This window comes from Abrus precatorius, unplaced genomic scaffold, assembly GCF_003935025.1.
Source record: "Abrus precatorius isolate BTA unplaced genomic scaffold, Abrus_2018 Scaffold6, whole genome shotgun sequence".
Classification (NCBI taxonomy): Eukaryota; Viridiplantae; Streptophyta; class Magnoliopsida; order Fabales; family Fabaceae; genus Abrus; species Abrus precatorius.
Window position 1 is genome coordinate 10,476,840 of NW_020874406.1, and position 13,934 is coordinate 10,490,773.

At 34.0% G+C, this 13,934-nt stretch overlaps 2 protein-coding genes across 7 annotated transcripts in view; both read left to right on the plus strand.

Moving 5' to 3' along the window:
- Positions 1–13,934, plus strand: part of LOC113868471 (pentatricopeptide repeat-containing protein At5g13270, chloroplastic-like) — a 29,484-nt gene that overhangs the window by 7,410 nt on the left and 8,140 nt on the right. The window contains exons 1-3 of one of the 4 annotated variants that reach the window (XM_027504077.1): positions 12,492–12,617; positions 12,806–12,947; positions 13,410–13,539. The exons of 1 other annotated variant lie outside the window; for it this stretch is intronic. The gene's annotated coding sequence lies outside the window, so the exon portion shown is untranslated. Of the gene's footprint in view, positions 1–12,491; positions 12,618–12,671; positions 12,948–13,409; positions 13,540–13,934 lie in introns of those variants that run through there. 2 more of the 4 variants (XM_027504078.1, XM_027504082.1) reach the window with 2 other exon arrangements.
- Positions 1,687–11,273, plus strand: LOC113868468. 3 transcript variants are annotated; one of them, XM_027504075.1, is made up of 12 exons: positions 1,687–1,818; positions 2,055–2,194; positions 3,621–4,586; positions 4,730–4,815; positions 4,926–5,020; positions 5,198–5,500; positions 5,661–6,158; positions 6,395–7,085; positions 7,203–7,433; positions 7,541–7,665; positions 8,708–9,108; positions 9,690–11,273. In XM_027504075.1, exons 3-12 carry the CDS (start codon positions 3,681–3,683, stop codon positions 10,998–11,000), a joined length of 4,647 nt encoding a protein of 1,548 aa, XP_027359876.1. In that variant the 5' UTR covers positions 1,687–1,818; positions 2,055–2,194; positions 3,621–3,680; the 3' UTR covers positions 11,001–11,273. The 3 variants fall into 3 exon arrangements, with proteins under 3 accessions (XP_027359876.1, XP_027359874.1, XP_027359875.1); XM_027504073.1 differs by lacking the exon at positions 1,687–1,818 and having other exon boundaries at positions 1,935–2,194; XM_027504074.1 differs by lacking the exon at positions 1,687–1,818 and having other exon boundaries at positions 1,935–2,194; positions 3,672–4,586.

Here is a 13,934-nt window from a genome sequence, read left to right on the forward strand (position 1 = left end):
AGCATGAGTGGTAAGTGAATGAAGCAGTAGTTCATCCTCTTGATAACACATCTATAACATTGACAAGTGGACACCCGAAGCAAGTGTCTTGCTTAACTGTTGTCTTCTCACAGTTTTTAACCCCAAGGAAGATGCTCCTCTCAAAACCAACTTCCTTCCCTTCATATAAAATTGCATGGACAATTTATCAACATTTCATGTAATATCTCCAAGCTTCACAAGCCATTCAATACCTAATACCAAGTCACAACATCCTAGGGGAATGAGAAACATATCAGAAGTGAATGTATGTTGTTGCAAGGTCCATTGAAACTATTTTGCCATAGAAGTTATAGAAACCTTAACTCCGTCGGCCACTGCTACACTAATGGGATCAATAGCTTCCATCTTACAACCAATCTTCTTAGCTATGTTAACATTCAAGAAATTGTGGGTACTACCACTGTCTGTGAGGATGTGCAAGATAGTGTTCTTGTAGTAAGCAGTGACCCTCATTGTTTTGAAACTTGCAACTTCAGTGAGAGCATTTACTGAACCACAATTTACAATAGAAGAGTGTCAAATCTAAAACTCATGATTCTGAACCACAATTTTCTATTTATAGCTGCACTTCCTAACAACTTATAACAGCTTTTCTAATTTTTGGAATAACTGCCAAACAACTTCTAAACTAATTCTTCAATCTATTACCACGTGTTGTTATTACAATAAAACCCGTATCAAAGAGAATGTTTTGTCTTCATTGATTCCTTTTGAAAGAGTTGCTATGGGCAATGTTAGGAAACAAATTTTTGCATAGAATGAACAGTGATGAAGATGAGCAAAGACCTAAGAGGAAACAAAAAGACGATTGCCGCTATACTAGTTTGGAGGCAAACATTGAGAATAAGCAAGAAACAGGTGCTGCAAGCAATTTTAGTAAGGAATTGACTTGGAGGCAACTATTGAAACTGGAGAAACATATGCTGTAAGCAAGATTATTATTGATAAAATTTTAGAAAAAAATGTCAGTGATGGCTTAAGAAGAAACAGAAAGACAATTATCATTACATTGACTTGGATAAAACTTTTCAGGATGAGCTTAGTGTAAAATGATTTGCCAAAAGCAAAATTCATATATTTAAACCAAAGAGGCATATATTATTTTTATATGCACTTTGAAATATTTTTAAAATATAAAATTAATTTAAAACTGAACTGCAAATAATTCTGTATGGTATGCCAATCAGGCGATATTGCTTTCCTGTACCATTTCACGTCACGCGCTTCTTTATCACGCGTTTGCTTTGATTGAACTAAAAAGTCTCTCCCAGCATCTCACACGTGTGGGATACTCCATTTACCTTGACATGTTTATTCTCGTTGTCCTTAAGTTTGTTTTGAATTATAAAATAAATAATAATAAGAAATAGGAAACAAAATAATAAATAATTAAATTAGAACAAAAATATTAATCAACAACTAAATAAATAAAATAATAATAATCTGAAATAGAAATGAGCTAAAATTTTATTTTAAAAATTTTTGATCTAATTAATGAATTTTATTAAAATATTTATTGTCATCTTTAATCAAATATTTTCTATAAAAATATATTTTTATTTATTAAATAAAATAATAATAATATTTAAATAAAAAAATTTTAAATGAGTTCTAATAGAAGTCTGACCATGGACAGGACAGGACAGGGATGAGAAATTTTTTGAGAAAGAGACATTTTAGAGAGAGGAAAGAGATGAGAGAGAAACATGGAGTCTAAGACAGCTGGGTTGATGGATTTGGATTCTCATTAAAAAAAAGAAAAGCTCCATTTCTGAGGTTTTATTTTATTTTTTGTTCAGATCATCGACAGAGAAAGTGAGGAGAGAAAAAAAAAAGTTATATATATATATATATATATATATGTATATATATATATATATAGACACATATAATTAATGTTGTAATTTATTTTATTCCGTATAAATAAATGCAGAGAGATTGATGAATGAGATCGTGTGTGTGTGTAATTTGCATGCTCAATCATCTCATCTCATCTCATCTCTTCTAATCAGGCCTCTTCTCTCAACCCTTCATTCTGAATCCCCATTTGCTGGGTCGTCACAGATACTCTCAACTCTCACAAATTCAAACGCACAGATTTCTCCCTCTCCAAACGACATCGTATCACTCATCGGAATTTGCCTCGCGCAAGGTAAGCCCCACCAATGCCACCGTCGTCGTTTCCATGTTTATTTTTCCTCACCTAGGTTTTTCCTTATTTGATTTTTCTATTTTTTCTTTTTTTCTTTAATCGATTTTCGTCTCTCCTTTTTATAACTGTTTTCGTTGTGTTCAGATGAATTTCATTGGAAGAGTTTGGTAAATTGTTCGTTCTGATAGTGAGAGCCATAATTCACTGTGTGGTTGGGTTAGGGTTCGATTTTCCCAGTGGAAGGGTTTTGGGATTTTAGAGAAAGGGGTGGTGGTGGTGTGTAGAACCAATTATCGCACTTCAATTAGCATTTGCGAAAATGCAATTGCTGCTACCTTCTGGGTTGAGAAAATTATTTCATGGAGTATTACTAGCTTAGTGTTTTTTTAATTTTTAATTTTTATTTTTTAAATTGGGCAATATTTGTTAATGTGGTTTGTGGATGTATTATCTGCATGACATCAGTATCGAGGAGTTTTAAGATTCTAGGACCTCAGGTATGAATCATCATAATATTCACGATAACATACTGAGAAAACAGGGTAATTCAGAGTCTGTTCCTTTTCTTCTTTTATTGCTATTCATATACTATTTAAGATTATTGTCTAATAAACAGGATGGGTGGGAAGATAAAAATGCGATCAACATTGTCCCTGTTACGTTGCATATGATAATTGTTTCAACATTTATAGTGTAAAGATCATAGGTTTAGAAGATTGGAGGCACTGTCATCTTTGAACAGAATTGTAGGCATTTATGAATGTGAATGTATCATGTACGCATTGGTTTTAGTATATATTTTTGGTTCATTTGTTTTGTTATTTCATATTTTCCTAAAGGAGAAATGGCTGATTGATACAAAATTTTGTAGTGGCAAAACTATTTTTCTGGATTTAGTTATAGGTTTCATCTTTCTTTCTGTTCTTAGAAGAATTGTATAGGCAAACAGTATTGTTTTTGAGAATCAGGATTCTTCCTTAAGCAGACATTCGAGGAAAAAAAATGAAAGTCATTGGCTCAAGTGAGTGCTCCATTCTCTGCTTGTATGGCGATGAAGTCTCCTAAATAATTTATCAATCCACTGGCCTGTACAATAATAACTTTTTATAAAAGCAGTGTGGGTAAAAGACTGGCTATAAGTTATATGGCGTATACTCAAATACACTCCTTTTATGGACCCAAAATTTCGAACATGCTCCTTAGAGAAAATGTTACAGCCTAACACATATCCAAGTAAATCCCTGGCATGCCTACACGTTATAGAAAAAAATGACCAGTAGCCACTGAACTTCAAAAATTTCACAAATAGGATAAGATAAATCATTAATTCCTGATGCAACTTTTGTCCTTGTGAATTGTTGTAAATCATTCATGCTAGTCCTAAAAAATTTCATCTTTATTTTAACTTATGTTTTGTTTTAATTAGGTACTACCTGAATCTAAAAATAGTTGGTCAAGCATTCTACGGTTCAGACGGAATACTGATATGAGACTTGAATCGGGGACTTGTAATGTGTGCTCAGCTCCTTGTTCATCTTGCATGCATCTTAACCATGGTCTCATGGGCTCAAAGGCTGAAGAGTTTTCCGATGAAAACTGTCGCTTAGGAGAAGCTAATAATCAGTATTCTATGGATGAGGGTAATGGTTATTCTCTGAGGAGCAGAGCTTGTGAAAGCTCACAGCATGCTGTCAGTGAAGCCAGTAATATGCGGAGTGTTAATTCAAGTCATGATTCTCTATCTGAAAATGCTGAGAGCAGACAAATACTGTCGAGTAAGTATCAGGATTCCAAGTATTTAGAAGGTCATGATGACAACACTTCTTGTATTAGTAGAGCCAGTGATACTAATTTAGTGAATGATAGCCATCAAAGGAATGCGGATAGAATAAATAAATCCTGTAGTTCAGCTTCAGTTAGTCAAATAGGGGCAGAAGGATCTGGAAGTGCTCCATCAGTAGACACTAGCCATAGTTCACCTAATGTACAAAAGTTATGTGAGCAATCTTGTTGTGGTAAATCTCTCTCTGGTAATCCAAACTTAATGCATGTGGGAAGGGATTTGTGTTCTCATATCCCAGAAAAGTTGTCAGAATGTTCTATTGAGAATTCTAGTTCGTCATTGACCAAAGAGAGGGAGCCTATTGTTCTGGCTGGTGAGAAAATTATTGTGGAGAAGGATGGCCTTAATGAGAGTACTTCTGAGATTTTACTAAAAGTATGTCCAAAGTCAGAAGCAGATAGTGATGCCTGTGATGCGAACGATGAAGGTCCTAAGTGTTCAGTCCTTGATGAACAGCATAAGAAAGATGAAGAACTGGTGAAATCACATGGTGAGCAGGAACCTCAATCTGAAGATGAGAGTGATGAATCAGATGTTGTGGAACATGATGTAAGTATCTTTCCTTTTCTACCTGTTAGTGTTTTTTTAATCCTTAACTTGATCTAGATGAAAGGGGAGGAGTTGAATGTAATTCAGTCTATAGACAGGCTTAACCGCAACTTCCTTTTCTGATTTCATTGACTGGAAAATAGGTAAAAGTGTGTGACATCTGTGGAGATGCTGGTCGTGAGGATCTACTTGCCATATGTAGTAGGTGCAGTGATGGCGCAGAGCACACGTATGCACAATAAAATTTCTCCTTGCTTCTTACTTTCTATTATATAATTTATATTGCTACAAATTCCTTTCTCTGAATTGAACCTTAACATTATTATTTATTTGAATCAGCTACTGCATGCGAGAAATGCTTCAGAAAGTCCCTGAAGGGGATTGGTTGTGTGAAGAATGCAAAGATGCAGAAGAGAATGAAAATAAAAAACTGGGTAAGAGTGAAGTTATATGAAGATTATGGATAGTCATTCTGGGCCAGACACTTTACACCCTTTGTGCTTTCTGCAAACTGAATTTGCTTGTTCTATAGTTAGGGGTAGCATAAACATTCAAGCTCCCATATCTATGCCTGTATGCTGACATTTGTGGAATTGAATTTTGTGATTCAGATATTGAAGAAAAGAAAATTGTTGAAGTTAGTTCAACCTCACAAGTTTCTGGCAAGAGAGTTTCTGATAACATTGAAGTAGCTCCAGTAGCAAAAAGGCAAGGTCTTGAATCAAGCACAGGATCACCAAAGATTTCGAGCCCGAAGATATCAGTTCCACCATCACGAGAATCTTCATTTAAGATCTTAGATAAATTTAAAGTGAAGCCTGGTCTTCAGATGCCAATTCGTAACCACTCTGGTGGTAATGATACAGAGAGTGCTCGTTCTCCTTCCATTGGCCCCCGCAGTCAAATTTCAAAGAGTATGGATTTATCTTTTGTCTGTTGTGCTTCACTGCAACTTTCTATGTTTATTTTCTTTTGGGTTTTAATGTCTTTTAACCAACTGGTATCCATAATAATTTTGTATCATGTCTCCTTGGGTTTCATTTATTTCAACACAATTTTTGCTTTTATGAGCAGGTATGTTGCTGAAGTCTAATTCATTCAACAACCTAGATTCCAAGCCAAGGGTCAAACTTGTTGATGAAGATGTTCCCCAAAAATCAAAAGGGAGTAAGGAACATACTTCAAAAAATGTGGAGACACCTGCTCAGATGACAAGCAAATCAACATTATTCAAATCCTCTAGTTTGGGCCGATCAACTGCAGAGGAATCAAAAGTTAAAATGCTTTCACCCAAGTCTGTAACTACTAAGGATTTTAAAATATCTAGACATTTAAAAGAATCAGGTGCATTTGACATGAAATATCTGTCTCGGATTGATCGTCCTGTGGCTACTTCTGTTGCTTCTACTGCTAAGGGTGATCAAAAGCTTACACCTTGTGGTGAAACCTCTAAACCTTCAGCAGTTAATAACAGTCGAGAGTTGAAGGTTAACCAGGATGGAAAATTCAGTGCATTATCAAAGTCTATAAGAAATATAGGCCGCAAAAGTTCGGAGCCTGAAGTTAGTTCAGGTGTGGTTTCAATCAGAATCATATCGTTCCTGCTATAGTATTTTTCTTTTTACCTTCTTTTTTAGGGGTTGATTTGTTTCTCTTGATATTTTAGTTAAGGTTTCACAGAGCCATAATCAACGTTATTTGCCCTTTTTAAGTTTCAGTTAGGACATCTTTCAGTAGTAGATTTTGTATTCCAAACTATGTTTTCTGCAAATATTATTTATTATTCCATTTTTCTTTGAATTTTACAGAGAGAACATCAACCCGTATTGATGAAGCTCTACAGGATGTGTTGCCTCGATCACGAGAGACAACAAATCAGGTTGAGAAAACCAGAGATATTTCCAGTGATCGTGTAAGCCTAGTAGTTTCTGCTTCTTCAAAAAATCCATTCTGTCCAAACTGTAAGGAATTTGGCCATCCTTTGGAATGTTGCATGGCTGGTACTGCCCAGGAATCTGGTGCTGAAATATCTGTCACTACCTCAAATAGTTCAAAAGTGGAGATGCATAAAGGCAATAAGTTGAAAGATGCAATCCAGGCTGCTTTACTTAGAAGGCCTGAAATTTGCAAGAAGAAAGAAGTATCTAATCAAACTGACGAAGTTTCTGCATTGGGCACAGAGTTGAATTGTGAAGTGACTTCAAATGTCCAAGTGTTGGTTTCCAGCACACCAAAGAACGGTATATCTGCTGATGAAACCCACGAACAACAGGAAATCCTTGAGAATTATTCATTGGATTCTTTGAAATGTTCATCTGCCAACAATTTGAAGCAACAAAACTATTGTCCAACTGACTTTCGTTCCCATCCAGGAAAGTCAGATGCCATTGGTCTTACTGCTGGAAAGCTTGTTGTGAGAGACTTGTCTAATAAAGCCATTACGATCTCAACTGTTCCTCTGAAGATGTTGGCCTTTCCTGATTATGAATACATCTGGCAGTATGAAACATCTTTTGATGAACTAGTTTGTCTTTTGTTCTGGATTTCTCTTGCTGTATAAATTGTCATGTTTTGCAATCAAGTTTGTTCTACTCAAGCTTTGTTGTTTGCATGCAGGGGTGTCTTTGAAGTTCATAGAAATGGAAAGCCTCCTGACTTATGTACAGGTGTTCAGGCACATTTATCCTCTTGTGCTTCTCCCAAGGTTCGTGAGGTAGTGAGCAGTTTTCTACCCCAAGTTCCCCTCAATGAAGTTTCTCGCTTAAGCACGTGGCCTTCTCAATTTCATCATGGCGGTGCTAGAGAAGATAATATTGCACTTTACTTCTTTGCCCAGGATATTGAAAGGTAAGTGCATGTTTTTTATTCTTATATTGACAGTAGACCATGAACTGCAAATATTTTTGTTTTCTTTGTTGTTATTATTGACCGTTTTTTATGATGTTCTGATACAGTTATGAGAGACACTACAAGGGTCTATTGGATCACATGATTAGAAATGATTTAGCACTTAAAGGAATATTTGATGGTGTTGAACTTCTCATATTCCCGTCCAATCTGCTTCCTGAAAACTCACAATGTAAGGAATTCTTCCATGCTTTTGCTTTTGCCAGAGAATCCAACATTGTAAGCAACTTGTGAATGGATGCTTATGGCTTGTTTTGAAGTTTATCCCTCGGTTAGTGTTAATGGACTGCTGAAATTCAGTTCATATGCAATTTTAAAATGTCTTGGTGAAAGATGATTTTGAGAAATCTCTATTACAAAGAGGAGCATTCTTTTATTCCAGAGTGCACCATTTTTTTTTTTTTTGAATTTAAATGTTTACTTAGGCATACACCTGAGCGGTGATACCCATTTATTTTGATTTAGGTTTCTAATTTTATATATTGTCTTACATGATGTTAGAATTCTAAGTAAGTTTTGAATCGATGAAATACATTAAGGTTGCAAAAAGTGAGTTTTTTTGGACCAAGTCAAAAGCAGTAATTTAACCATGCATTTAGTAGATGTGTTGTTTGGATATAAAATCATTCTCTAGCCTTCACATAATAACATAATTTTTTGGGAGAGTTGGTCTTTAATTGGTATAAAGTCCTTCCATCGTGTCTCTTTGTTGTAAATGTAAAGCAGAGGTGGTGATGACTCTGGCATTGCTGTTTTCCTGCAATGACTTGTCAACGGACTAGTGCATGTGCACATTCAGCTGAGTTGTCACACCACAATGGGTAGCTTTTGTGGTGCTGTTCTCCCAATGTATGTATCAATTGGAGAATCAAAGCCTTCATAATCAAGGGGTCATGAATTCAATTTTGTCATTCTTCTGATAAAAAAATGAATTTTAGCACAAGATAGGTGTGCCTGTGCATTGTCCTTGCTTTAAGCTCAAAGGGGTCCTGTGCATTGGCCATGCTAGATTTAAAAGCATTTAGGATCCTTCACCTAACTGCTTCAGCACTTGGAGGAGAGTTGGTCTTTGGTAGTTGGGTATGTTGAGCTTGAAGCTTATGTGATCTGAAATTTTTAAATGCATAACTACCTAACCACTACTTTAAAAAAAAATGTTTAATTCACTTTTTAACGCATATGTTTAGACTGCTAATAAACCTCTTTTTTGGCAGGCTGGAATATGTTGTTTTACTTATGGGGCATATTTAGAGGGAGGAGGATTATTCATTCAGATTCTGCAAAAAAGACTTGTATTCCCAGTTTGAGTGCGCTACCAGTTGAGGTGAATTCTTCAGCTGTTGTGACTTCGCCTGAAACCCTTTGTTCACCAAAATGTATGCATGAAGAATCAATTGATTGTGATAAAGCGTGCAATGCAGTTCTCCCATCCACATCCATAGACCAACATCAGATTGCTGCAAGTAGGAATATTGATGTCAATCACCAGACACATCTGCATTCACAAGAAAACTTAGGGAAGCTAGATGGTAGTATTGACTCGAAATCTACATCAAGGGTTCCAAGAAACAGTTCTCTGTTATGTCAAGAAATGAAATCCGCTGGTTCATCCCTGGTAAAGTTTTTATCCTCAAATGCATAAAATTTGGTAGACTAAAATGTTTGTTTTTGTCATAAAATCTTCTTGTATGCATTTATGTTGTCAACATGGTGATCTGATCATGGACTCTCATACTACTAAAGTTTAAAATGCTATTTTGTTACCCAAGATAGATCATGGAGATTGCTTTTAACAATTTTTGCTCAACATTGACGGTCTTACAATGAGATTTCTGTACTGCTTAATTACAAGGTGTGCAACAATGATGCAACTTTGCAGTTTTTTATGTCACAATATTACCATGTTAGCAATTCTTGATATTTTTATTAAAGGGAAGGTAAAAACGTTGTTTAATACTTAAATATAGTAACGTAATGCTGATATTACACCCCATTCTGTGAAGAGAGAAACCTATTAATTGAAAGCCTGTATGTGAGGATGAAATCCCTTGTATGTCTAACTTCTAGTTGCTTGTAAGTTATCCTGTGAACTGCAGAGATCACTCTTTAGAAACCCCTTTTATGAAGAGTATGAGTTATCTTGGATGCTGATTATCTCATTTTGTTGATACTGATAGATGATATTCTTTTATGCAGAAAGCTGGTGAACTTGAACATGGAAAATATAGAGTATCTAAACCTTCTGATGCAATGGGAACAAGTGTAAGGAGTAGGATTGTGGAAGCAAAAACTGATTCTGATATTACTGGCAAGCAAGAGAATGGTTTGTATTCATTGATTCCTTTTGAAAAAGTTGCTGCGAGCATTGATAGGAAAGAAATTTTTTTGCATGGAATAAAGGGTGATGAAGATGAGCAAAGCTCTAAGAGGAAACAAAAGGAGGATTTTCACAATGTTGATTTGGAGGCAAACATTGACAATAATCAAGAAACAGATGCTGCAAGCAATTTTAGAAAGGATAGGGGTTCAAAATCAATGATTAGCAACGTTGAAGATCAACAAAGGCCCAAGAGGAAACAGAAAGATGAACGCTATATTGACTTGGAGGCAAATATTGAAAATCAAGAAACATGTGGAGCAACCTATATTAGTATGGATAAAAGTTCAGAAAAAATTGACAGTGATGAAGACCAGCGACTGCTTAAGAGGAAACAAAAAGACAATGATCATCACTACATTAACTTGGAGGCAGCTTTTCAGGATGAGCTGTGTGAAGGGAACTGTCAACTACCTAATGATAGAGAAGTTCAGAATGTAGATTTTTCTGACACAATTATGGGGCCTTCAGTAGTCAGTTGTCAGAAAATGCCTTGGAATGAGGGAAATGGAAAGTTAGAAGATGGAGAAAGTTCTAGTAAGAAGCTAAAGACAGGTTTCAGTAGGATTTATGAATCTTGCAGTTCTAGAGGTGGAAGCTCCTTTAGTGACAGTTTTACATCTCTTAGAAATGACCTTGGTTCTTCATCTTCAGTCAAGGACAAAGGATGTGAAGAAGCTTGTGATGAGAAAATCATTCATGAAGACTTGGGAACAATGGAAAGAACCTTCTTTCCCGTTGATACACACAATATTAGTGACGCCCAATCGGTGCTGAATAGCATGTCAATGAAAGGCCTTCGTGAGTCTGAGGAACAATTTCAAGATGTGATTCCCAATCTAGAACTTGCTTTAGGGGGCAAAACAAAACCACTGCTGGCGACACCACCACCTGCTCCTAAGGGTATGCTGCCTTTCTTAGTTGGGGCAGTAGACAGGAAAAATAACCATCCAAATGGCTTAGGAGATGGGCAGGAGGATGATGCTGTTGCTGCATCTCTTTCACTTTCTCTATCCTTTCCATCTTCAAACAAGGAACACAAAAAAGCTGCTTCAAAAGCTGAGCTTTTACCTGAGGGACACCCCGTGAACACCTCGTTGCTCCTTTTTGGAAGATTCCCTGACAAATAAATTTGCTCGATGCTTTATGTTTCCAATCTTGTAAATTATGTTGTTCTGGATTGTCCAATGTCCATCCTGTATGATAGATAAGCTTCCAGTCCCTATACAAAGGAGCCATTGTCCCCAACAAGAGTCAATTTTTTTAGTCCTTTTAGAACTTTGTTATATACATGTTTTACGTTAGCTTTTTTGTTTTCAGAATGCAGAGTTCCGGCTGTTTGTATATAGAGAGAATTTAAGCCGGTATAATTTCAAAAATGTTACTATGAACTTGCGGATGACTATTTTTATGGCAGGCTTTCCTCTGTTCCTAACCCCATTGTCTGTTGTTTTTTCGATCTTTGTACTTGGTATACAGTTCTACCAGCTATCATATACATGGGAGGAAACAAGATATGAAACAATAATATAGGTGAGAATATTGAAATAATATTTATGAAAAAGATAATTAAAAATCACTGAAGATAGTTTATTTACATGTAGAAATTTTTTTTGAAAGTATAGAATAGATGACATGAGTTTTAGTCTCAAAATCTTGTTTTATAAAAAAAGACAGAAATATATAAAATAACTTTAAAGGAAGAAATTAAAAGAAACCTTATTATTAATAATATTTCTAAAAATTTTGATATTTGGATGTTCTTTTTATGATTATGAAATGCAATTGCTTTATCGTAACATGTTTTGGATGATCTATGGCATATTTTTGGTGGACTAAAATTGACTATTAAATGTTTAGGCTTGATTTAAAAGTAAAAATATATAAATTTTAAGATATTTATTTAAATGAATTGTATTTAAAATTTAGGTTTGTTTTGTTATTTTAAAATTAATTTAATATAATATTTAATAGATATATTTTCTAACAAGTCAAGACAAAAGAAAGAATAATATAATAAAAGTATATTTGAATATAGAATTATATCCTAATTTTAAAAATAAAAATAGTTTAATTGTATATTTGTTAATTAAATTAACATTTATAAAATTATATATATACAAGTAAGAGTTATTCATCAGCTTTAAATGTTAAGTTTATAAAAGTGTTGATTTGCCTTATTTATATAATCAAAGTTGAAATTAAAATTAAACTTGTTTGTTTATTGTAAACATATTTCATTGAGTATTTAACCCGTTAAATTTAAATTAATTACAAATAATTTAATTTATTTACAAATAATTTAATCTAACTGGAACAAAATTGAAATAAAAATATATTTGTTAAAAATTTAAAAATATATTTGTTTTCATATTTTAAATATATTTTAACATTGTTCTTGATAAAATTTTATTATTTATCAATTCTTTAACCAATGCTTTTGACAAAAGTCATTAAAAAGAATTAAAACAAAACGTTTTCTGAGATTAAAGGGTACCTCAAATTTAAATATAGTTTTAGATGCATATCTTCGAATGAAAATTCATTTGAGAGGATGAATTCTTTTTGTCATTTAAACTAACGAGATTGCAGATAAATAAACATAAATTGTGGCGATGAGCAATGATTATTTTATACAGAAAGAATTTCTCGTAATCTCCTACATCTTCATCATTCTCTCTCCATTTCTTCACTCTCACTTTCAGTTTCTCTCATGGCAACTTGTTTCGCCCCGTTATCGATTTCAGGTGAAATTTTGCGTCTTTTTATCAACCCTTTTGTTCTTAATAATAAAGAATTTTAAACAACATGGCGTACAAAAAAAATTGTATCCATTGATCTCAGTCGTTACTCCATTGATTTTTAGGGTTTTTCTTTTCTATACAAATTCAATGTTCAAATAAATCTTGGAATTCTTTTTTTTTTTTCTTGGCAGTTGGTGGATCTTATGTGAAGTCACCTGAGCTGTGGTTAACAAAGCGTAATTCATGTGGGGTTGGACCTAAGCTCACTGTTCAAAGGAGATCAAACCTTGTGAGCAGAAGCAATCGCACTTCATCAATTTGTGCAGAATACCGGTATGTTATTTTTGCATCACTTTTATTTAGGCTTATTAGAAATTCAAGAAAATAATTTCTTGTTAATATTTCATGTTTTAAAATAAATTAAACCATTATAACCTTACCCAGAATCCCTATCATACCAGATGACTCTTTCTTCATTTTCATATGAGTTAAAAGATTAAATCTGCTTTGGGAATATTTTATAAATCTTTAAAATTAAAATTTCAGAATGAGTCATTGATGCTAAATAAATCAAAGAATAATCTTCCAGACCAGTTTTTAAGATAAAATTTGTCAATAAAAGACCTGAAGTGAATAAAGAATGGTGATGTTCAGAGTTTCTTTCTACCGTCCATTCACATGTATATTATATTATTAATTTTGGAACAATAACTGCTCTCTCTTTAATGAATTAAAAGAAAATAAGATTTTAACCACTGTTTCAGTTCGTGATTTTGAGAATATTTTGGGTCCTAGGAAGTAATGGAAGGAATTTTTTATTTGTTGCCTGTTTCGGAAGATTATGCAAATATTTGTTGTGGATGTATTATCTGCATGACATCAGTATCGAGGAGTTTGATTCACGAGAATATGCTGAAATAACAGGGTATTTCATAGTCTGTTCCTTTTCTTCTTTTATTGCTATCCATTTACTATTTAACATCATTGTATATTAAACAGGATGGATGGGAAGATAAATGTGATCAACATTATTTCTGACAAGTTGCCGTATGATCATTTTTCTTAACATTTATAGGGTAAAGATCATAGGATTAGAAGATTGGAGGCACTGTCATATTTGAACAGAATTGTAGGCATATATGAATATGAATGTATCATGTATGTGCACTGGTTTTAGTATATATTGTTGATTCATTTGTTTTGTTATTTCATATTGTCCTAAATGAGAAATGGCTGATCGATGCAAAATTCTGTAGTGCCAAAACTATATTTCTGCATTTACTTCTAGGCTTCATCTTTCTTTCTGCTTAAAGTAGAATT